General features: G+C 37.2%; 1 protein-coding gene across 1 annotated transcript in view; it reads right to left on the bottom strand.

Moving 5' to 3' along the window:
• The window catches only part of agpat4 (1-acylglycerol-3-phosphate O-acyltransferase 4 (lysophosphatidic acid acyltransferase, delta)), a 76,587-nt gene that overhangs the window by 17,880 nt on the left and 31,898 nt on the right, over window positions 1-26,809 (bottom strand). The window contains exons 2-7 of the mRNA XM_028820138.2: window positions 18,409-18,620; window positions 10,473-10,642; window positions 9,095-9,256; window positions 7,025-7,178; window positions 6,126-6,228; window positions 481-556 (exon numbers count right to left, since the gene is read on the bottom strand). Coding sequence (XP_028675971.1) covers window positions 481-556; window positions 6,126-6,228; window positions 7,025-7,178; window positions 9,095-9,256; window positions 10,473-10,642; window positions 18,409-18,586 — 843 coding nt within the window. The 5' untranslated portion in view covers window positions 18,587-18,620. The remainder of the gene's footprint in view (window positions 1-480; window positions 557-6,125; window positions 6,229-7,024; window positions 7,179-9,094; window positions 9,257-10,472; window positions 10,643-18,408; window positions 18,621-26,809) is intronic.

Below are 26,809 nucleotides of genomic sequence, written 5' to 3'. Positions count from 1 at the left end.
TGCATTTATTAGAAAGCAGGTTAATGTACATCGAAATAAAATTCCATTTACCGAGGTGGGCGCTAGCACAGACAAATGCTCTAAAGTGGGTCTGCTCACGCATATTAGCGGCACGTTGTCCATGTTACATTGCACTGCACTCTGTATACTGACCATGAAGTCAGCATGATGACAGCCTAGCATCAAATCTTAGTAAAGTATGAATAAATAGTGTTGTTTATATCAACATACCAAGATATTTTGTTATATTACACATTGTTGTAAACAAAGAGGGACAAAAAAAAAAAAAAAAAAAACCACACTGGCTAATTTCAACGTTCTCTCCTTTTGATTGAAGTTACACTGACATAAGAATATAAAACAATATCAAATAATACAAAACTAATGTTTGCACTCTGTGGTCTGTATTTGCACTTGCTGTTTAATGGCTTATCAGAGAGGCCAACTTTGCATCAGATACCTTGGAAGATGAACACTTACTTTCTCCTGATAAAGCTTATGTAGCCAGGAGCCACAAGCTGATTCATCTTCAGGAATGGATTCCAATGGAATTCGCCTATAAGGAAAAGTGATAAGCAGAAAGAGGAATAAGACGCCTTCTCAGGAATACTGCAGTATCATTTGATGCAAATCTGCTTCTAAACAATTTTAAAAAAATTGTTTCTCTTTGTGTTTTTATAGCTGTGAGTATACTGTACTATAAAACTTACCTAAGTTGTCTTGGCATACAAAATGGCAGATTCACAAGCACAACTAGAGATTGCAGATTATAGAAGTGTTTTCTGTCGTAAACCTTGTACAGTGGAACCTCGGTTTGCGAGCATAATTCGTTCCAGAAACGTGCTCGTAGTCCAAAGCACTCGTATATCAAAGTGAATTTCCCCATAAGAAATAATGGAAACTCAGATGATTTGTTCCACAACCCAAAACTATTCATATAAAAATGATTAATACAAAATATAAAGTAAAAATACATAAAACAAATTAATTTGCACTTTACCTTTGAAAAGAATCATGGCTGGTGTGAGTGAGTTTCTAAACTCTTGTGGGATTGCACCCAATGGGACGACACGCAGAAGAGCGTCCCAAAGCAATCGCAGTCTCCCAGCGCTGTAGCAGTTCGCCGTAAAAGCGAATCCGAAAAGAACGCGGACATGCTATAAGCGCCTGCCGTCAATGGGTGATACAAGGAACAAGGAACATTATAAATGTGCAGGGCCCTGCCTGACTGCTGTGTCTGTGTATAAATAACCGTGCTGTTGCTGTTTCAAGCTGAATAAAGCTTGTGTTGCTAAAGTACTGAGACTCAGCTTCTTGTTTTAGGGTGCAAGACGGGGACTCGCACGTCACAGCACACACACACACAAGCGCGCACACAGTCACAATGCTAATGCTGTAGTAAACACTATACGCTCGTACGGATGTTGACTATATGAGTGAGGCACGCCGACTCAGATGGAGAATAGGAGACGATTGCCCACAATCCCGCAGTGAGAGAGAGAGAGAAGAACCATCAGCTCAGTTGTGATCACATGACACTCAGCAGACAAACTACTCATACTGCAAGACCTCGCTCGTTTATCAAGTGAAAATTTATTAAAAATTTTTGTTCGTTTTGCAAAACACTCGTAAACCAAGTTACTCGCAAACCAAGGTTCCACTGTATTTACTTCCTATCAATTCTGCTCCTTAAGCTCATTTGGGGATCAGAAGGCATTGGTAATCTCAGGAAATCTCCATTTTCAATTTACAAAGACTCTAGCAACTCTTGCTAATGAATCATTTAAGCCAGTGCTTCTTAGTGGTCCACTGGGGGGGTCAGCAAGACAATGGAAAATAAGTATAAAATAGTAGCAGAATACTTAAATGACTAAATATCCAGCCACAGCAGGGCTGTCAAACATTTATTTTTAAAGCAGACCTCTTCCCCAGTATTCAAAACATACAGCGTGCAATGCCTGTCATTTTTTTCAAAGACTCCCTTTGTCTTTAAAATGAGTTTCATATTGTAGCACCTTGCATACTTGGTCAGTGCAGCTCAACACTGAGACAGGACTTGACTTTGGGCCTGCTGGCTATGCAAATAAAGACTGTCAGCAGGAGAAGTGGGCGGGGCACATGAAGAATGCCATTAACCAATGGGGAGGATGTACAAGTGAAGGGAGGAGATAAAAGAAAGAATAACTTGATTTTTGGTGGGGGTGAAGAATCAGAGCTGAGGTGTTGTAGGCAAGTGAGCTGTGGAGTGGAAGAGAGTAAAAGACATTGAATCAGAAGGCAAGATGGTGGTGAACAAGAACAATGCCAAGGAGGAGTATGGGTGTATGTGCACGATGAGCTGAAAGGCAGAGAGAGGAGCAGTGGTGCAAGTAGCTTGTCTCTGTCCAAGAAAAGCTGGGAGTAGCAATGTGCACTGGCCAGCTAAACGTTTTGTCAGCTCATGTAAGGAATCCCTCCAAACCAGAACAGTGAGGGAGACTGTTCATAGTTCACAATGTTGTCCCTTTTAATCCATTCTTTTCCTGCACAATTCTTACTTCTCTCCTAATCTGAAACTCACATCATAATAAACTGTTCTTTTGCTAACCAGTGTTTTAGACTGTAAAATGTTCAAAAGAAACAAGTAATTTTAAAGATGCACTTAAAACAGCAGTTAAACCTCTGCTTAAAAAAAAAAACAGGCTAATGTAATCTTCCAGTTTTAAGCAATTTCAGGCCGATGGCTAATTTCCTTTCTTAAATAGGATACTAAATGAATAATATTTCTTTAAATTAAACCACAGTAATAAAGAAATTTTACATATTTGTACTAGCACTCTAATAAAATACAACCTCTGCCGAGAAATTTGGTGTTACTTATTAGACCGGAGGTGAGGAAACTTACCGATTCCCTGAATTACACATTAATTAGGTCACTAAGACTGCTATCATTCACCTTAGGAACATCCAGGGTTAGACCCCATCTTTCCTTGCAAGCTGCTAAGAAGTGGACTGATATGCATTTGTGTTTTCTTATACAGTAATCCCTCCTCCATCGCGGGGGTTGCGTTCCAGAGCCACCCGCGAAATAAGAAAATCCGCGAAGTAGAAACCATATGTTTATATGGTTATTTTTATATTGTCATGCTTGGGTCACAGATTTGCCCAGAAACACAGGAGGTTGTAGAGAGACAGGAACGTTATTCAAACACTGCAAACAAACATTTGTCTCTTTTTCAAAAGTTTAAACTGTGCTCCATGACAAGACAGAGATGACAGTTCTGTCTCACAATTAAAAGAATGCAAACATATCTTCCTCTTCAAAGGAAACAGAGAGGAAAGCAAACAAATCAATAGGGCTGTTTGGCTTTTAAGTATGCGAAGCACCGCGGTACAAAGCTGTTGAAGGCGGCAGCTCACACCCCCTCCGTCAGGAGCAGAGAGAGAGAGAGAGAGAGAGCGAGAGAGACAGAGAAAAACAAACAGTCAAAAATCAATACGTGCCCTTCGAGCTTTTAAGTATGCGAAGCACCGTGCAGCATACTTAAAAGCTGCACACAGAAGGTAGCAATGTGAAGATAATCTTTCAGCATTTTTAGACGAGCGTCCCTATCGTCTAGGTGTGCGAACAGCCCCCCTGCTCACACCCCCTACGTCAGGATCACAGATAGTCAGCGCAAGAGAGAGAGAAAGAAAAGTAAGCTGGGTAGCTTCTCAGCTATCTGCCAATAGCGTCCCTTGTATGAAATCAACTGGGCAAACCAACTGAGGAAGCATGTGCCAGAAATTAAAAGACCCATTGTCCGCAGAAATCCACGAACCAGCAAAAAATCTGCGATATATATTTAAATATGCTTACATATAAAATCCGCGATGGAGTGAAGCCGCGAAAGGCAAAGCGCGATATAGCGAGGGATCACTGTATACAGACTTCTGTCATATTATCCACTATTTACTGGGCAGCCAAAGAAATACCACAGATAGACTCTAAATAGTACAAAATGCAGCAGCTTGAGTACTGGCACAATGTTGTAAGAATGAGCATTTTATTTGTTACCATTTTCTTTTAGGACAGATTTTTAAATTCTTTTGTCAGTTTTTAGAATGGCTAACGGTTTACCACTAGAATACGTTTCAGACCATCTGATTGAATATGTACCAAATTGTTTAAGATGATCTTATACAGGATTTAAATTTCCCAAAACTAAAATAAAAATTTTAGTATGTTCATAAGCTGTGGAAAGCCTTGCTACAAAAAAAAAAAAAAAAAAAAAAAACTTTATTAGGCACCCTCTGATAATAATCTAGAAAGCAGCTAAATCTGTCCCACTTGACTTATGATGTCTGCTTTAAAAATACACATACAAATCATACAAACCATAAAATCACAATGAAGGAAGATAAATTCTAATCAGCGATAAAATATAACCTTTTTGTCATTTGACTTTTAAGTATTTTCCACACCAAGTTAATTTTTTTTCTTCGAACACTTTCCCTGAAAGTCTGGTTTATTTAGGCAGATATCAACATGACAATCACATTCTGGTGCAGATCAAAACAACCCTACTGAGACCCTTTGGAAAGTGTGGTCTTTGTGGGGTACCAAGCGAATTCTGAAGCGGTTTCCTTTAAGTATGAATTTCATCTGACAAGGAACCAATCCAACTACATGAAATACAATGCATTATGTGTGAAATTGTACGTGCGTTTTGTAGTCACATTATCCGTCTGCTGTCAACAGTTAGGCAATCTCATTTAAATCAAAATCAGTTGAGGGTTAACATGGAGCATTAAAAACAATACAAAAGTAAAAAAATAAAATAAATAAATGTGCGCATAAATATACAAATGTATATGCATAAACAACCCGCACAATTACCAGTCAATCAGAGCAGACATGGTTCGGGATCAGAGACTCCAGAAATTGTCCATGTTTTTTAAAAAAAAAAAAAAGAAGTAAATTCAGTTACAATCCCGTCAATCAAAACAAATGTAGAGGTGGCAAGCAACAACCAGCAGTGCCGTGTGGGACCAATGATCAAACATTCTAATCATACACGGCAAAAGCGGTGTGCACAGGTGGGGTATCGTTTTGATATAAGACATAAGCACTCCAAAATAAACATTATTGCCAAATAAGCACAAGAGTTAAAACAGTAGACATGTGATTTGAGATAAACAAAACTGATGTTATTTTCACACGGTGGCTAGTGGATAGTAAATGCTCAGTGACAATTAATTAAATAAAAATTATCCAATAAGTTTGCTGTCATAAATTTGAAGCACATCAGACCACACTCAGCAGGACTTGCCTTCTGTTGTACACTCGGCTATTTGAAATGTGTCCTTTAGCTCATAATTTTCAAGTTTCTTAGTTAGCAATTATGTAAAATGCAGCGCTGTGCAAATAAAACTGCTGCCAACCTTCCATGATAATTTTTTCCCCAGGAAAAAAATGTTTCTGCCCAGTCAGAGGGGTCCAGGTGGTATATATCGGTATGTTTACTTCAAAGTTTGCAGTATGAAACATACCCAAACAAAAATTGAAACATAGTAACGAATCATCCGCTGATCTCGAACAAAGTAAACGGACTATGAGCATGAAAACACCTTTAAATAATTGTTGTCTTCGTTGCAGTTTAAAGTGATTTACAAAGGTTTCATTTTTATACATATGAATAATGCTATATAAATAAAGAGTTTAAACTTAGGGTGACATAGTAGTCTAGCACTGCTACCTTAACACCAAAGAGACCAGAGTTCAAATTGCAGCCTGTTTAAGGTCTGTGTGGAATATGTAGTTTTGCGCCATGTTAAAGTGGATTTTTCTAAAGTATGTTTTCCTCCCACATCCCAATGACGTGCATTATTTGAACAAGTGAATTGGTTTTGTATGAGTGAGTGTCCCTCACAATAAATAGGCATCTGTTCTGGGGCAGTTTATGCCTTATACTCGTCATTGCTATGATAGGCTCTGGTGTTTATGAACTAAATGTGATGAGGATATTTTAAGTGAAGATAGCTTGTTATACTGCATTTCTGTAAAATGACACATAAACGAATCTCTCAAATATCTGTTTTACTTTCAGCAGTCACCATGTAATTATTAATTTCCTACAAATAAAATGTATGTAAAAATAGCTTACCTCACATACAAGTCTGCATGGTATTTTTTTCCATTTAGCACGCCCAACAGTGTAGGAGTTTCATTATTTCTGAAATTAAGTGTAGAATCGTATACAGCTGTAACTACAGGGAAAACACAGGTACAGTCAGAAAGATTCCCCGATGTTACCAGAAAGATGAATTCTCAATGAACCCAATCCAAACCGCAAAAAAACAAATAAATGAGTAAATAATGGCAACAAGCTTGGATAATCTTTGTTACAAACAAAAATAAATAAAAACAGAAATAAGGGCAAGTAAGAAAAGATCTGTTGAGAATGGGAAAAACAATTGGAGCTCAAACACAGTCCATGGTTGGGAAAGCTTAATGCCAGTTGGAAGGTGGTCCACATTTGCAATGTAGACTAAGTACAGACATACAAGTTATGACTTAGTGGTGTGTTTTTAGAAGCAGATTGCTGGGGATGAGCAGTATATGGACCCTGCAGGCAATGGAAATACCCCCATCCATCAGTTTTCTTAACATGCTTATCCAGGGCAGGATCATAAAGAAGCTGGACCCTATCCTAGCAAGCACTGGGCCAAAAGCAGGAACAATGCCTGGAGAGGGCACCAGTCCATCACAGGGTAAACACATTCTCACACAAACACACACAGGCAATTTAACAACACTAATTCATCCATATGTCTTTGAACTATGGGAGGAAACTGGAGCACCTGGAGGAAGCCTACGTGCACATGGGGAGACCATGCAACTCCATGCAGGGAGTACCTGGTCTCCTTGATGCGAGGTGGCAGTGCTACCACTGAGACACAATGCCACCCTGGAAATACATTACGTTCACAAATATAACATGGGCTACATTAGTAAATAATAAAATCAGGCTAATAGTGACACTTGTGTGTTTTTTTTCCTTACCCACATTTCTCAAACACTGCACTGTGATGGTAAAGCCTTTTGTTCGTGGAAGAAGGTGGTGTTTGAGCTTGGGCAGTCCCTTCGCTTCAGCTACCTGCATGCTGATTTCATGCTTTTTCTCTGTGAACCGTGTCCCTTCACAATGCAACAGAAACTAAAAAACAAAACAGACCATAAATCTTGTATAAAATTTGGAACATGTAGTACGTTTGACAAAGAAGTGATTCTACTATTGTATTAACTTGTGACTTCTGAGATGCTTAGGCTTGAAATTAATGTTTTCTTTTGCTTGAGAATTATTTGATAAAAATTAAAACCTTAACTTGGTAAAGGTTTTAAAAATTTTTTAAACTCTTAGTTACTGTAGTTTCAACTCACAATGCATGCAAAGAAACTACAGTAAGTAAATACCTTATTGCATTAACAATGTCAGTTGCATAGAATGTGTTCTGACAAAGCTCATACAAATAAATTATTAATATAAATATTCAAATACAGACAATAGTAATCATATTTCCCCAACAGCAATTAAAATATTCTACTAGTAGAATCATCTACTGCATGTAAATGACAAAGTTCTTTTCAGTTATGTGCATCAAAAAACATGACAGTCTTTCGCCATGTCCACACTGCAATGTTTGTATCAAAAAACAGAGAAATTAGTCTCGGTTTTCACCTTACATTCACACAACCCCAGTGTTTTCAACTTCCCAAAACGCAGATTTCTGAAAGTGTTCTCCAGAATCGTATACTTTTGAACACAGCATCTTGGCATTTCAGTGTAGACAGCTGCAAACACAGTTTTTCAAAAACAGAAGATACTACAGTAATCCCACCTCTATCGCGGGGGTTGCATTCCAGACCCCCCCGCGAAAGGTGAAAATCCGCGAAGTAGAAACCATATGTTTATATGGTTATTTTTATATTGTCATGCTTGGGTCACAGATTTGCACAGAAACACAGGAGGTTGTAGAGAGACAGGAACGTTATTCAAACACTGCAAACAATCTCTTTTTCAAAAGTTTAAACTGTGCTCCATGACAAGAAAGAGATGATAGTTCCGACTCACAATTAAAAGAATGCAAACATATCTTCCTCTTCAAAGGAGTGCGCATCAGGAGCAGATAATGTCAGAGAAAGAAAAGCAAACAAATCAATAGGGCTGTTTGGGCTTTTAAGTATGCGAAGCACCGCCGGACAACGCAGCTGCTAGGAAGGGAGCAATGTAAAGGTAGCCTTTGAGCATTTTTTTTTTAGAGGAGCATCAGTATATTCTAGTGGTGCGAACAGATAACCCCATCCCATCGAAGAAATAAGGTTGGTGGTAGGGTCTCCCGAAGCTCCTGAACTGCACCTCACTGCATCACTCTTCTTTGCCTTTCACACATGTTGCATAAAGGTTAAAGGTCCAGGCCCAGAGCCTATATCGTACAGGAAATCACTGGTTCCTACAAACAAAGTTTCTATGGTGGAAAACTGCCTACTGTGACATGGGGGCAATTCGCTATAGCTACTTTTGAAAGCATAAAATGCATAAGAGGACCAGAAGTTTTCACTACACAGTCCCTTTAAGGAGTTTTCCACCAATGTGTAGGTGAAGGTCTAGGTCTTATACGTTTTTGGACATTTTAGTTTGGACAAGGATACTTTTGTAAACAATGTGAAAATTCTAATGAGGATGGAGATTGATTTTGTTTAAATAAAAACACTAGTGTGGAGATAGTCTTAGGAATTTTAGATACCTTCTAAAAACATTTACTATATATAGACCAGTAAACAGTAATTCCTGCTTGCATGTTCAACCAAAATACAATGTTGCCACCAGTCCAGTCCAGTCCACCACAAGTCACTTCTGCCTGCACATTCATACTCACTTATGCTGTGTCAATTTATAATTGCTATTTAACCAAACTTTTATGTGAAATCTGTGAGTCAACACACATAAATGAAAAAGGAATCAAATATTATTTGATAAGAAAAACTGTCTATTTCAAGAGCTGCAACATTAAAAATGACATTAATCCATTACTATAAAGTATAGGACTATGGTCAGTGTTATCAGTTACTCACCCAAAACTTTTCAGGATAGTCCCGCAGATTAACTAAACTTTCCACAACTGTTTTGCGGTCCTCTTCCCACTTGCGCTTGCAGAACACTATCTCTAGAAAATACCACATCCAGCCAATGAGCGGTACATATGAAAGTTCTTTCTTTGCAAGTACCTTTGCACTCTACACAGGAGGGAAAAAGAAATCATGACAATCTTTTTTCATTGATGAAACGTTAAAAGTTTAATATTCATGACGTCTCTTTCAAAACATTCCTATTAGCCCATTTATCCATCCATTATCTAACCTACTTAATTCAGTCAGGTTGCAAGAGCTGAAACCTGTTCTGCCAGCATTAGTCACAAGAGAAATACCATGCTGAATAGGGCAATTAGAACAATCAAGCAACACAATATTTATTATATGTAGTACACCTCAGAGTAAGGGCGGCATGGTGGTGCGGTGGTAGTGTGGCTGTCCCGCAGTAAGGACACCAGGTTCTACGTCTGCATGGGTTTCCTCCCACCATTGGTGGGGGAGGTAGTTTGGCGAGCAAAACAAGCAGGGGGCCAAGCCCCCTAGTAAAATAAATAAAATAAACAACTTGGAGTAATTTCCTGTCACATGCAGACACCCAGTTGACCCCTGTGGCATGTGCTTTGCTGTTCTTTTAGTTTGTTACCCCCTTTGTGAATTATGATGGCAATAATGGGAATTGAAGTCCAAAACATGCTTGAAAGTATACATGTGGTTATCCTCATCTACAGGCACAGGGAGGACAGTTGATGGAAAACAACGAGGGTTTGACTTCCAGTGTGTGTTTTCCTGCAGAACAAATGCGCTAATATGCACAATTATGAGTTTCCATGCATATTCATGCAGAAAATCTACAGCATGTCACATTTTTACAGGCAGAAATGCTCCTTTGTAATCTTTAGGTTGTCCGCAGCTGGCATTTCTTCCTTGAGACATCGATAGTCATGAAACAGATATACTGGGCAATGAGTACACACAACATAGCAACAGCAGGTGCAAAGTGCATCGTGCTTTTATTCCATCTTAAATCATGTTCCAAAACATAGTGCAGTGACACCCCAATCAAACAATTAAAAAACAATTCTTGATTAAATAAGTGTAATTGTGACAGTGATCTGAATGGAAGCCATATAATATAATTAATTTTACTAATGTGCTGCATGTTATCTGTGTTTTGAGGCTGCAGAAAAAAAAGTGAAGCCTGAGTGGAAGGAAAGCCGCAACTCATTAATCCTGCGTAGGTTTCGCAAAACCATTGTAACTCTGAGAACGTTGTAAACTCAGTCTGAAGATCAATCATATATATATATATATATATATATATATATATATATATATATATATATTTTTTTTTTTAACTTACCCCTAAAACCCCAAATCTTTCACAGAAACTCCAGCCACAAAGAAAGTCAATCTCAAAATTATGATTGAGTATTACAATAGCATTCTCCTTTCCATATAGCGCATAGCTTTTGGGATCTGTGTAGAGAGTACATTGTGTCCCAGACCACCATTCCAAAAGCATTACCAGTTCTGGAAAACAAAAAACAAGATAAGAAGAGAATTAGCATTCCTGGCAAAAGAACAAAACATTTTGAACAATAAACCTCGTAATGTGTGCGTTGCCTTATAATTAAATAGAAGTACCTCAGTCAATAATGAAAATTGCACTTTTAGGTACATTTATATTTACTTATTTGTCTGCTGCATTTATCCAAGGTGACTAATAACATTTATGATACAATTAGTTACATATTTCTTGGTTTTCCAACTGGAGCACAGGCAGGTCAAGTGACTTGCTCACTTGTTGCACAGTGTCAGTACCAGGATTTGAAGCCAAAGTCCAAAGCCTTAACCAATACACCACACTGCTTAGCTTACTTAGACCACTTTATTCTGCAAATATAGAATTTAAACTCTCCATATGATTTAAGAAGTTTATTTATATTGTAATTAACAAATCAAGAACAGAATAATGAATAGAAATGCTCATGAAAGGAAGCACAGGCAGATGTGGTTCAATTGTGTTCAAAGGTGAATTAGCAGCTTACTACAAATTAGAAATTTAAGATCAATGGAACGTGTGTGAGCCAAGACTTGATAACATCTGATTATCAACTGATTTCTATCAGATGTCTGTTCAAATTAATTGAATTATGGATAGATTACAACCAACAAAGTTCAATGAAACAAGCCAGTTGTATTATTACCACTATAAATCATTTAACATAACGCATTGTCATCAACAAAGATTCAGAAAACTCAGCTGTATGTGAACCTCAGTCAAGTCTTTTTACATTTTTGACAAATCAAATTATTTTTCAGGGAGACCATAAAATGTTTTGGTATGCATGCTGTAGTGAACTTTAAATGGTTGATAGAGCATTCAAGCTATCTATAAGTCTTCATTACTTATAATTAACTTGTATGCCACATGTCTCCCCTTTTCCTACTGGCAGGCTTTTTCTTGGGCTGCACAGTGGCTGTTCATAAGAAGAAACCATAGCTCTGATTGATTTTTTGCAGCAACATTTCCAGAGAAAACTACAAAATGAAAACTCATTTAATAGTTAGCATTGTGTTCTCACAGCTCATAAGTGAATCTGATTACCAGCCTAATCACTGACTGAGGTAAACACATTCTTACAGCATTTATCTTTGGATTTCTGGTTTCCTCCTATATTATAGGTTCAAAGGGATAACATTCACATGTACAGAGTACAGTTAGTTTTAAACTGGTACTGTATGAGTAAATGTGGATCCGTGAGTGAGTGTATCCTGAGATGTACACTAGCAATCAAAATTTTGGAATCACCCAGAAATTCTCATATCTCTCTATTATAAAAAAAAATCCTGGAGAGAAACCGTAGGTCATCAAGACGTGATCTTCACGTTAAGATCACAGAAGACAGTTAAAAGACCCGCGAGGACCTTAAACATGAGACATTGTGCCATTGAGATTGACCCAGGACCGTCTTGCGATGACATAGAACATGAGATTCTTGCAAGACACGCCCTACTTACAATCTATCAAATAAGACAATGGGGCAGCAAAACATTCAGTCTTGTGAAGGATTTGAGCACACACCGATCTAGGGTCTCAGCGCATATAAAGCGTATAAGGACAATACGTTGTAAATGAAACGTCGACGACTAAACGAAGAAGAAAGCAGCGTGGGGAAAAGAGACTCAAAAGCACTGGAGAGAAAAAAAGAGCAAAAAAGAAAAAATAATCTAGGTGCAAATTCAGAAAATAAGGCAAGTACTTATCAGCCCGTAACAAGTGGAATTGAAACAAAGCACGTCCAATCGGGCTAAGAATTAAAAGACAGAGTAAAAGACAAAGTAGAACGTCATAAAGACGTTCACAAACGTTGGCGTTATACACATGCAGAGCAGATTATGAAAGCAGTGGAATTCAAAAGGCTCAAAAAAAAAAAAACGCTTGCATGACACAAATGCACAAACAAATGGATATTATCACTCGAAAAAGGGAAAATAATCATCATGGACCAGGTGTCATTGGGAAAAAAGCAGGACAAAGTGAGGTCAGAAATAAAAAAGTAGGAAACAAACTAAAACGTCATAAAAAGGTTAAAAAGCAAGGGGGCCAAACACATGCTGAGCAGGTTAGAGATTATGAAAACTGGAACTCAAAAGACTCAAAAAAACCGTAGGCCCGAAACACATGCAGAGCAAGATACAGAATATGAAAGCAGAAAAAAACGACAGTGTCAAAAAAAAAAGTAAACATCGCATTAGCGCAAAAAAAAGAAATTATTACTTGGAGAAATAACTAAAAGGCGAACAGAGATCGAATATATGGACACAGGTGATATGTCAGAAATATGTAAATATTGTAAGGCTTTGAAGTTTAAGTCATAGAATTTCAAAAACGTGTTTTACCTCACATGCATTTATTGGTTACTTTGCAAAAAAAATTATTAACTGCTGATGATGTTGATCGCTTTGTCTGTGCTGAAATTCCAAACAGAGAAACCTATCCTGAATTATGGTACAAAGTTATTAAACACATGTCTCACTGACCTCATCTGAAAGATTCAGCATATTGGGACTCGAAAGATTCCAAATATCGATTTTACATAAGTTCTGAAATAAAAGTGAAACTAATGAAATAGCAACAATTCAAAGAAAAAAAATCTTAAAAGTGTGTATCCGGAAAACCAAACACGGGGGTTGGCGAGCGAAGCGTGCGGGGGGCAAAGCCCCCTAGTTGATGAAAAAAAAAAAATGTATGCAATTGTGTTCAATAGTAGATGATTGCTTCTCTAAATATCAGTGCTGCTTTCCATGTTCTTTCCTTGTTGTAAATTCATCAGGGCCTTACCTTCAGAAATATTTTCATGCTTAAAATTGCTTCACTGAAAACCTCGCAGTCTCCTTTTTCTATATTTACACTAAGAGATACATTTTTGGTGACTAATATCTCTCTTTGTTCTTTTCATTTACTTAACAAATTAGTATATAATTTTACATATAATTATGACAGAGCATTATGGAACAGTGGTTCAGTGGTTAGCACTGCTTCTTCATGGATGCAGCAGCTGGAGTTCCAATTTCACACCTGGTTCATGCCTGTGTAGAGTTTACATCATCTTCTTTTATCAGAAAGGGTGTTCCTCCATGCAGTTTGATTTTCCTCCCACATACAAAGACTCACATGTTGGTTAACTGACAATTGTAAACTGGACCTATGTGTGTGTGTGGACCCTGCAATGGACTGGCACTGCATCCTAAATTACTTTCTGCCTTGTCTCTGATGATGTTATGTTAGGCACCATGTCCCTGAATTAGATTAAGTCATTGGAATGTTGTTTTTCAGTAAAATGCTAACAGTTACGATATTTCCACTTCAAACATTCCAAATGACTTTCTTTAGCTACTCCAAGATTCCTCCTCCTTCTCAAAGATATACGCATAATATGCTAACTGGTGTGGCCTACAGAGGGTGCTCCTGCTGCCCAAACCCGACACAGGCCGACGCAGGACACAAGTTCAGCACACACATTTTTTATTTTTTCCCCCTTGGGAAACGCCTTCCCAGTTTTCCACCAGCACAGCACAGTTTCAAAGCACCAAACATAATGAACAGAATACTTTCACTTCCCTTCTCCTCCTTCCTTTCTCTTCTCTCTCTTCACCTCCACTCTCCTCCTGCAAGCTTTGTCCTCCACCTTCCGACTCTGGCTTCCACAGCCAGCTGGCTACTTTTACAAAGCACCCGAAAGTGCCCCAGGTGTTCCATGACCTTCTTCCAGCAGCACTTACAGGTGTGGCAGAAGTATTGCAGCCAAGGGCCAGAGTACCCAACACGGCTGCTCCAAACTCCAACTCCCATGGAGCCTTGTGGGAGTCCGAGGCAATCCAGGGGGGCTGCCATCTAGCGCTCTGTGGGAGGTAATGCCATGCATATGCTTTCTCTGCCCCGGTTCTTCCACTATATAGGCATCGCGGCCAGGCAAGGGCTCCGGAAGTCCGCCACACTGGCAACTGTATGAGTTAGTGTGAGAGTGCATAGGTGTTTTTAGAGGGACTGGTCCATCATCCAGGTCTATTTACCACCTTAAATCCAAAAGCTTTCACCATAGACATTAGCTCAATACTACGTTTGAACTTGATAAGCACATTAGAAAAATTGATGAATGGTTGTTAATAACTAAAATCCTTCCAACTCTATGAAAAATTAAACCTTTCTAAAACAACATTTCTCACAAAGACAACTTAATAGTCAACAATGAAATGCACATAAAATAAAAATCAAATACTTACTGCATGCATTCTAATACAATCCATCTATAAAACAAAGCAAAAACAAACAGCATCTGCCACAGTCTAAGTGCTGTATAGCTTTGACTTGCAATAGCTGGATAGTCTATCCACCTGGCACCACACCAAACAAACCACATAATTGTGCTTAAAAGCACATGGCTGAGCTCAGTCAGGGATAAGCGGAGTCAGGGTGAAGATGAAGAAGTACTCGGATTTAATGGCAGTTATGAGGATATCTTTTTCCTCCCATGCTTCCTTCAAAGTAAAAGGCAATCAATCACAGGGGTCAAAACCAATTAGACTGCTTCAGAACAGGGAGAAAGGATGACAGTTGCTAATTAAAAAATTAGAATATAAGAGAAATACACAGAAATGGAAGATATATCTCTTCTCAAAATGCATTGCCAGTCAGTATTCAGATTATAGGAAACATTTATTAAAACACTCCTTTAACATTACAATTACAACCAGGGACACTCTACCCCTTCCCAAGGAAGTACTTATCATCAAGATGCGAGTACCACAGTAAAACATAAGTCGCATGTTTCTGTAAGATTATGTGGCCAAACAAATTACTGCAACAAATATCTTAGCTCTCTCCGCTAAATGTTTGGGATTAATCGTATAAGGTTGTTGTAGAGTCTCTGCCCTTCAATCATCTCCGAGTTTAAAATATTACTTAAAATACTGATTACAGTATTTTTTTTTTTTAAACAAAAAGGTATGTTGTACTTTCATATTAAAATCTTTATTCAGACCAGTTTTCAAGTCCTTAAATGAACAATACACCCATAAAATTCACGTCATAAATACCTATTTTGCAGAGAGAACATGTAGTCTATGTAATTTACTGTTGTGTGTGTTTATTTTATCATTATTGGCCATTTAGTTGTATGTGTGTTACTATAGGATAAAGATTTTTGAAAAGCATAAAATTGTGAAAAGCATGACAACAGCAATACTCAACTGCCAAAGTATTACAATCAACTCACAATGATATTTGATAGCATCATCAGGAAATCAGGTCATGAGACTGCTCACACTAAAGTACAGGCCATTAAAATTTCTGATATGAAAGATAATTCTTTGGATCATACAACAGCCCAATCATAAGATGTAACTGGGCATCACAACCCCTCTGATACTGTGTGGGAAATGATGTCTGTTGAAGCTGAAATGCCTGAGCAGGGTTCAGCATTAGTTAGTGGCACTTTGAATTTACAAGTCAGAAATAGCACATCCCAGGGTCAATTGAGCCAATCAGTGTCAAGTCAACAGATTTTAGAAAATTCTCAGCTGACCATTACTGATTTGCTTCATACTTGCTGAAAATAATAATATCATTGTACCCCATACCTAGTGTGCCAACTTTCAGGCATATGTTCACCAGTTGCTGAGATATGGAGGCTTAATAAATGGGCTTGCAGCCCTAATTGTACTGTTAAATGATTGCTAATAAAAATGACAATGTTTCATAAGTCATAATGTTTGAACCGTTAATGACAGAGGTATGATGTTTATATGGATTGCTATTTAGCATTAGATGTCCTTAACTTCTAAAATAGGTGGTCCACCGTTTCATAATTACAATTGTACAATGGAGCAGACAGGCTGATGTGAGACAGGGTGCAGGGGAGGGGGGTTAGGGAGTTTGCTTTGGTACCTTAGTACTTGTACCAGTTCTGAAAGCTGGTGTCCATAAAGAAGTCAAAATTCCAGTAACAATCCAACACTATAAGGAATGCAATGCCATTAACTGGGGTGGTGCTGATATAGGGAAATTTTGGAGGAAGTACTTTTTTTAAATATAGAGTTCAGAAAAATGTCATCATTGTATTTGCATACATTCATGTGAAAGGCTCTAAAAATATTTTCTTCCTTATGCTACGATGGAGTCTTGTACACATACTACGGTGTATAATCAGCACTGAGCAATCCATGCATTTGAAACCATGTCTGCTGTGTTTTAATTGGCATTCCACTAAGTAATAAAGATAACAAAATGATATAATTTTCTTTATATAAAAATATGGAAAATAAAAAAAAATAACCTGCATTTTCATCTTGGGCATGCATAACATTGCATATTTTTATGCTGTTGAAAGAATTTTTTGTTTATGAAAATTACTTAGGTTAGAAAAACATTTAAATGTTCTTTTATGACATATAACCTTATATTCTCTGCCGGAAAGCTCTCAGCCATGTCTATATTTACAACAACTGATATGGTGTTGACCACTATCATATGTTAAAAAAATAGTACAAAAGCAAACTTAATAAGCTTCTTTGGAGTAGTATAGGCAAGTACATTTTTCTTATTGCAATATCACTTCAAGCGAAACCAAAATGTAGCACAGCATTTTCTTGTGAACTTTTTGCCATAACTAAAAGGCTTTAGTATAATGGCAATAATATGCCTGCAGCCTCAGTTCACATATTAAAGGATCCCCAGAAGACTCTTTCTCAGCAAATGTCAAGCCAGTATGACAAACTAGTGACTTTTCCTGCTTTTTTTACTTGAAGATGAAAACAGATATATAAAGTAAAAAAATGAAAATGCAAGAGACAATATGGTTATTAATTTAAAATTCTGCTAAGCTTACATTTCATGATTCTCTACTCTGGACTTCTACACTACACCAATACACACCTACACTATATACATGTAAAGCCCAACATTAGCATACAATTTTAGATATTAGGAGGGAAAAAAAATCAATATTGTTAAAGAATATAAATAAGTTTGGATTTATTTTAAATTCTTAGCATTGCATTTCAATAATTGCATTTATTAATGTTAATTCCAATGACTTTTAAATACAATAGAAGCGATGGGTCAAAGAAATCTGTGATTATTCTAATCATACAAGACTGAGAACTAGTAGTTTTTCCAAAATAGCCAAGTTCATTGCATTAAGCTTTGTTCGGTCATGTCACTGTGAGAATTCCGAGTAGAATATCAGTAGGATAAGATATCATAACAGCACGTGTCTACCAACATGCAATGTGAGTCAACACCTACAGGCTATGCCAAGAGGTTGTCTAAACAAATTGCTTATATAAATATCATATATAGTGCAAGATGTCCAAACTAAAGCGAAAATTAAAAACAATCTAATGATATCTAGTATACCTGATACACCCAAACCCAGGATTATCTTGATTAAAATAATGCCATGAGCTAGCATCAAAACTCCAAATAAGATAAGCAGCTTGAAAAATGGATGACTTAGCAGAAACTACTGAACAATACATAACAGACACAAAAGGTATCATAAGGCATTATATGACTTGCTCTGTAATATAAAAATAATTGAATTACCATTCTTTTTTAGTTCCATAAAAATAAAAATATGCATTGTAGTAGTGAATCAATGTGCTGTATGTGTATAGCATTAGACCACCACAAGACCACTAGAAACAAAATATATGTATTTAATTCAAACTATGGTCAGTCACACTAGAAAATAAACAGCACACCTTCTGTAATTTTAAATTTAAATACTTACGGCTAGAAATGCAATATGCCAGTTTGCAATTGACCTTCCTGAAGAACTGCTTGTTGATTGGCCACAGGACAAGGGTGCAGAGCTGAATAAGGTTCACAATCAGACCGCTTACTATAAAGACGTAACCAATTATAAGATGACAGAGGAACTGTGACTTCAAAAATTCCAGAACTCCCATTGTTTATGTACAGCAACTAATCCAACAGAAGTACCTGCAATACCAAAAATAAATATCAATTCACTTGGATCCTTGTAGCTCTCCTTGAGAATAATCAGAAATTAACCGCCAAGGTCAACAGGAAACACTCAAGTAAAATGAGCTTAAATCATGATTATTTAAAGGTAACACACAAGCTTGGCACTACACTTGGAAAAACATATACACAAATGCAAAGTCATTCATAAATAGACATAACATCTACAATTTTTTGTAAACTGCAAATTTAATATTCTAGTTTCATTGTTACAAACATTCAATTAAAAATCAATCTCCAGGATTATATTTAAAATGAATTAACATAAAAAGAAGAAAAACTGTACTGCTCAAAAAAATGTGAAAAGTAACATTCAATGTCTTAAAATCAAATTGGGTAAAACTACAAATAAGAAATTTGCTTCAAACCAACATTTCCAACTTTATTGGAAAATGACATATAATAACAAAATAACATTAGGAAAACTATATTTTCTCTCTCTTCTCAATAACTATTGAACTACTAAAAGGCTAACATAATTAATTTGTGCTACAACAGTTCTTGTAGCTGGAAAAATGTTGAAAAGTGGCCCAGATTTGAAAAAATGTACCCTGACAAGTTGCACAATTAAACAATACGCACACACTAAACTAAAATGGGCCTTTTGCATTTCGGAAAGTAAGCATTTTGCTAATTGATTGGGGATGTTGTGTCAATAGTAAAGTGAATCATAAACAAAAATGTGTGCATTTTGTTTTACATTACAATAAATAATGTCCTCACAGGTGGCGCAGTGGTAGTGCTGCTGCTTTGCAGTAAGGAGACTGTGGAAGATTGTGGGTTCGCTTCCCGGTTCCTCCTTGTGTGGATAGCGCTTTGAGTACTGAGAAAAGCTCTATATACAGTAAATGTAAAGAATTATTATTATTATTAAACAGGATATGGAATATCACTATCTACTGCCCATAATGTATACTTATAGGATGATAAATAAATTAACTTGTCATCACTAACTCAGCAAGGAAGGTATAAAGAAAAATCACAAAGTAAATTTATGCTAGGCACACATTACAGGATAATCAGCTCGATTCTGGGCCAGATTCAGCTGTTCACACAAATCACAAAAGGTGTTCTGATTTCAGATCTTAAATGTTTATCTTCCCAGATGTACACTTGTTTTCTTCAAGATCTCATGTTTGGAGAGTTGTGACCATCAGAATCATGAGATGAAATCTGTTAATGTACAATGATCTTTGTGGAAACAACTCTTGAATGTGTGCTCCATTAACTGAAGACAGATGACAGTATAACCCTGTGCTGGTAGCCGGTTAACCAGCTCATAGTGGGGACATCTAAACTTCCACAATGAATCATAGCACATCCATCCATTATCCAACCCACTATATCCTAACTACAGGGTCACGGGGGTCTGCTGGAGCCAAGGCAGGAAACAAACCCCAAGCAGGGTGCCAGCCCACCACAGGGCGCGCACGCACACACACACTAGGGACAATTTAGAATCACCAATGCACCTAACCTGCATGTCTTTGGACTGTGGGAGGAAACTGGAGCACCCAGAGAACATGCAAACTCCACACAGGGAGGACCCGGGAAGCAAACCCGGGTCTCCTAACTGCGAGGCAACAGTGCTACCCACTGCGCCACCGTGCCGCCCATCAGAGCACATTTATTACTAAAATGTAACCAACCATCAGGAATTAGAATGTTAATTTAAAACATGAGCAGAGGTTGTAGTACATGTGTAACAAGCACAACCACCCTGCACTCTGCAAGTTTTCCAAAGCTCCAAGTATCAATTTCATGTCATGCTACTGCTCCTATCAATGACTGAACAGTTTCTGCCCTTCGTCACAGTTCAGGAACAACTGCTTTGAAGTAAACAGACATTGTCCCATTAGTGACCACAGGTTTAGTTAAAAAAAAAAAAAAAACATACCTTTTAGTTTGTAGAAAAAACAAAATTACCAGCAAACTTTCAAATGGTAGTCGATAAGTTCTCAAGTAAAAGGCACTCTTATAATACAATCATCTCAATGCTTTTATTACTGAGTTGCAGTGCCCTACTTCACCATTCGCTTCCTCAAACTAATTGGGGAAAACAAATCGACTGACAAGAGTGCCTTATCTGCAGGCTCAGTCCCTCTCCCACCACAGACATTTCTTCTTAGTTATTCAAATTAGAAAAATTAGGTCGCGATATTTAAAATCCACCAGGGGGTTAGTATGGGGATCATCTCCCTGTGCGGGTGCAGAGTTGAGGAGCTGAATTTTAGTCTAATATTTGCAGCCTGAAGATTTCATAACTTTAAAGCAAAACAATATCAGCTTATTTACAAAACATCCAGTTTTTAGTGACCCACCCATTTACATACCGTATGTTTCAATCAAACATTAAACAAATTCAAACAGCCACACACTAGAACTCTTAGTACCATAAAAGCACAACTTAATGCTAATTAATAATGTGGTATTGAAGCAGTACCTGTGGAAGTCTACTAAATATTCTACAAACTAAATTAAAAACTGCAGTATATTGAAGGAAACATGCACAGACATTTGCATCATATGTAGTAAAAAAAAAAAAAAAAATTATATATATATATTTATATATAAACAAAACAAAACCTTCCAAAGAACTACAACTTCTCTTGAATCAGCAGAGGTTAAGTGTTCACAACTCCTTAGCCAGAAAGACACTACAGGGGTAGGCAATGTCGGTCCTGGAGAGCCGCAGTGGCTGCAGGTTTTTGTTCCAAACCAGTTTCTTAATCAGCAGTCAATTATTTCTGATGTAACTCTTATTGCTTAAGTGATAGTTTAATGCTTCATTTTAGTGGGCTCGCTTGTTAAGTTTCCCCTCCCTTAATTGCTTATTTCAATCTTAAACAGCTACATTCAGTGTGTTAATGGCTTCTTATTAGAAGTTAAATATAAATGACAAAGCAAACAGCAGTTCTCCATTTAGCTTGTTGCCATGTGTGTTCATCATGCACTTTTTGATTTGATTTAATAAAACACTTAATAGAAAAATGTGACAGACTGAAAATGATCAGTTTTAGGCTTCAAATCATTTGGATGATACTCTAAGAAAGGAAAAAAATCTACAAAATAAGAACCTAACATTGTAGACTAACAAGCCATAAAATTAAATAAGGTCTGAGATTGGCAATCATTGGTTTCTAATGAAGCAACTGGGTTTGAACAAAAACCTGCAGCCACTGCAGCTGTCAAGGACCGACTTTGCCAACCCCTGCACCAGACAAAAATGGTCTTCATTAGAAAGCAGCAAGGTAGAAATTATCTAAGAAGAACTTGAGCACTTTCGGAAAATATTTCATTAACAGGTGAGACAAAAATGTAACTTTTTGAATGGCATGGGTCCAATTATGGCCCTCGTAAAGTAACCATAGCATTCTACACAAAGAATGTCACACTATGTAATGTAATGGGGATTCTTTACTGCCTTAGAACGTGAATGACTTGCCATAATCAAAGAAATCAAACTGTAATCTGTACCAAGAAAATCCTTAAGAAGTATGTCCAGTCATCATTCATAACCTAAAGCATAGTCATATAGCAAACAATTATTCAAAATAAAAAAGCAAGTTCACATCAGAATTACTGAAAAGAAGAAAAATGGAAGTTTTGGTCTGGCCTGGTCCAGTGCAGGCTTTAACCCAACAAAGATGCTGAGGCATGTCATGGGGCAAGCAGTTCATGCTTAAAAACTAATCAGTGTTTACAAATGAAAGTAGTCTTGCATATACAATTAGGCTAAAATTCCTCCGTAGTGATGTGAATAGCATACAGTATATTGAGTTATAGGATACATTAGAATTCTGTCACTGCAGCTAAAGGTGCTTCAATAACTTAATTATAAGGGGATAATCGCTTTTTCATAGAGTTCCAGTTATAGATTGTCCACACTAATAAAATATTTTTTCATATAATACTACTCTGTAGTTTTAAAGCCTCATATGCAGCTACTCAAATACAAGCAAAATGTAACCATGGCTTAAAAGCAGGGTTTTATACCACAGAGATGCTCATTCCAATCACCCGACAACCTAAAGTATAATTAAAGTTAAAAATCACTAAACCTACATTTGCATCAACTCTAGCAATAATTTGTATCTTATATCAAAGCACTACCATCATAACCAAACATTATAAAAGCTCATGTAATCCAATTCCTAGCCATAAGGGACTAAAGCCAATCCTGACAGGATCAGGCAAAAGACAGGAAATAGCCCTGACAACCCATCAGTTAATCACAAGGCACCTTCAGTCACATACACATCTTGGGATGTAAGAATAAAAAAAAGGAGCACTTGGAATAAAATTCATGTAGGTATGTGGAAAACAGGCAAACTCCACACTAACAACGAGTGGTTACGGGATTCAAAATCAAGATGTTCAATCTGTGGAAGCAGTATTAACCAATGCAACTCTTTGCCAATCTGTAGTGCTTGGAGTTTTTGTTCATTGTACAGGGTGTTATCTAATATAAAGATGGGTGGAGGAGATGACTGCTTCCATTTATGGTAACTAAACAGTGTCCAGGTGGATTAGGATGTACTAACAAGCTTGCTTCTCATGTAGTACAAATCTTGGAAATTAGATTAGCAATGTGATTGTGTTCCCCATTAACGCATTGGGAACGAGGGCTGAATATGTTTTCGGCAGTGGCAGGAATGAGCAGGTGAACAAATGCTGAATCAGACTGACTAATCGTGCAACGATTTTGATGCAAGTTATCTGGAAATCGAAAACGAAAGTGATGTACCAGTATCAGCTGATCAGTCCCCCAGCTGATCATAGTCCTTAATGTATTTGTGTAGCGGCCAGCAGCTATGTGAAGATACTACTATGCATCATTATAAGTCGGCACCCACCTCCCAAGAGTTAAATAACCTGTATAAAAATGTAAAATTTTATTGAAATTCCTTAAAATCTCTAATAACTAGTTAAAAACTGTTAAAAAGAAATCAAGACACAGCCTTACAGTAGCCTATGAAATTCATAGGTTTCATATACTGTATATAATATTGCAATCCAAGCCAAAAGATAAATTATACTTCCCCAGAGTTTTAAATGATAATTTAAAAATATCATTTTCAACCTGCTCCATCTCCAAAATCAATGAACCAGGCATCTCTGGCCAAGTATTACTTTTTTTTTTTTAACATTTTTTTTTGGGCAAGGAATTAATATAAAATAAAACCAATACCATGTTCTCCACCTGTTATGTCACACAAATCTTAACCCCACTAATAAAATTAATTAACTTTACATTAATTGCTCGTACTAAACTGTCCAAATGCATCCTTGATTCTGTCTGAACAGGATTTTATTTTTTTAAGGAAGTCTTCAAATACTTAGACAGTGTACTAACTAACATTGTAAAGGCATCAACTGAATTGGGCATTTTCTGAAATGCTTTGAAAACTACCAACAGTCAGTCAGTCAGTCACTTTCTCACATGAGGTCAATCATATAATCTAACTTTCATGTATTGGGGTGTGGGAGAAAAATCAGAATATCTTGAAGAAATCCCACCAAGAAGATGCAAGCTACAGTAGTAGAAAGTTAAAAAAAAAATCAAACCAAGTGGTTGTTTTTGTGGCTAGTCTATTAACTGTGACAAAATTAACTACTCTATAACTTCATTTCAAAATAACATGTACTGTTTCAAAACTTCCACTTTGACCAAACACTAATAATAGGATATTTAATGCATTAAAAGAAGCACATAATTGCAGGGACTCAAGATTATTTGGTGTGCTACATCAGCATTATTCCATTGCTGAAAATGATCTAGTGAACGTTACATTTGTGTCACTAGTGTGGTTTTTAAAGCTACTGAAATATAACGAACAGTTAAAGCACACACAACACACAAACTTGATTCATGTTGGAATGAATGAGACACGGACTCAAATTATAAATAATCACTTAGGTAAAGTTAATCCTGCACAATGTATACTGGCATAGCAAATACAGAATAAAAGAACAAAGGCTATTTTACAGGAGTTTTGAAAAAACTGATTAATCTTCAATTGGCACATTTAGGTCTACCTTAATGAAATTAACATTTCTAGGTCCAACTTTGAAGTCCAAGAAGTTTGATAAACGTTTTATATAAAAGCATCAGAGACGTATAGATGGCTACACAGAATTCTAAGTTCAATGTCAAATTACAGCGACCAAAAATTGTCAGATTTAATTTTCAGTGTATTTGTGCTTAATCAGCTGAACACTGGAACCACACCATGCCTCCAGAATGTCACCTCTAGAATGACTGCTAGTATGACAGAAAGGCTTCACTAGTAATTCCATGTTTTATGCTTATGTAGCTGGTTGCTCTCTCTCCCTTCATCCTGGAAAAAAGCAGCATGACAAACTCTAAAGGGGGCCATAAAAAGGCTTGTCAAATGCAACATATTCGACTATTTGTCGATTTCTGCTTGTTTTTATAATTAAAAAAAACTTTATACAGCTAGATAAGGCCTATATTATATATACAACACAGAATATACCAGGTCTTAGTTTACACACATGTGTACTCACTTCTCATGATAGCAAACACCAAGAAGGGAGTGACCTGTGTAAGGGAAGGCTGCACCTACAAACATTATTTCAATGCTAATTGACAGGAAGAAATGAGGAACACTTCCATTGCTTATTTAATATGGAAAGGGAAACTCGCAATTTCATAAAAGATTAATACGTATAAACCATTCACCAAATTGTAAGATGTGAAAACCAATCCCATGAAACAAAATGGCTCTCTTAACATGTTCTTCTTAAATCTCTTAAGCCCCAATGAAGCAACAAAGCCCTTTTCATCTAGCAAGGTAATTTCTTTCTCATTGATATTACTATACAGCACCTTTTGAAGATAAGGCAGTTTGGGAAAAGGGCAGAAATGACTCCCTTGCCAAAAGCTACTGTCATTCACCTCTACAGAGGGATTCTACATTCTCAGACACGCTGTGTATGCCAATGAAATACATTCAAAACATGATCTATGGACCTGGAAAAGAATGCAAAAGCTGAATCACTTTAAGTCACTAAACATTCAGCGCAGGGTTGCTGGAGCCTATTCTAGCAAGCATCGGGTGGTAGGCAAGAACAATTCTAGGACATGGTGCCCGACCATTGCAGAGTGAATACACACACAGGCCAATTTGCTAATCTGCCTTTCCTGCATGTCTGTCGATGGATGGGGGGGGGGGGGGGGGGGGTGGGAGGGGGTATGGGGGAGAGACTCAGGGATAATGTGCAGACTCTTCAAGGAAGCACCCAGGACATGAACCCTGGTGGCAGCACTACCACTGCACCACCATGCCACCATACACCAATCATTTTATTGGAAGCAACAAGAGAGAACACAAACTGTAAGGGCACAAACAGTTTTAGAGGCAACATTCTAAAAATTAAAGACTAAAGTGGTAAACAACTTATTGCTCTGCTCACCACCAGCATAACAAAGCCCCTGTAAGGGGAAAAAGCAGCAACACTCGTTACTTACAATGCTAAAAAGCAACAATGGTTCATAGTCATTGATTCACCATATTGTATCCAGAATCTAAGAAACTTCTGCCACTTCTTGGCATGCCCATACTATACACTTCAGCATCTCAGACTAACAAAAGTGCACTTTCTCTTTCGTTGACTGTAACCTCACCATTGCTTCCATGCTCGTGTTATAAAAGACACCAGAGCAGGAACACTAACTATGTTAATGAATTCTAATTGTGTGCATGCAGAATGAGGGTCCTCCAGTTACCCTCTCTAAAGATGAGCCTAAAACTAAAACACATCTGTAGGATACTGGAGGAAAGCCTAAAACAAAGAGAAAAATACATGAGTATGAGGAAAACACACAAAAAACACACAGTGACAGAGAAAGAGTGATCAGGCCAAGATTTAATTCCTGTGTGGCGGTTATGTTAGCCACTTGCAGTTTAACAAGGGATGGTTGTTAGTTAATGTCTGTGATACCTTCAGACTTCCAGTGACCTTGTAATGGAAAAAATGTGTTCTGAAATTGGATTAATCAAGTCATGTTGGATTAAAAATTTAAAGTGGCCCTGTGCAACATCAAAGTTTAAGCAGAGTGCAATATACCAGGAGCTCACGTAAAACTCCCTTATAAAATTTTAAACAGGTTTTTTTCATAA

The sequence above is a fragment of the Erpetoichthys calabaricus genome, chromosome 15 (genome assembly GCF_900747795.2).
Source record: "Erpetoichthys calabaricus chromosome 15, fErpCal1.3, whole genome shotgun sequence".
NCBI classification, from domain to species: domain Eukaryota; kingdom Metazoa; phylum Chordata; class Cladistia; order Polypteriformes; family Polypteridae; genus Erpetoichthys; species Erpetoichthys calabaricus.
Note: the sequence above shows the minus strand (reverse complement) of the source record. Positions and strands in the feature narration are given on the sequence as shown.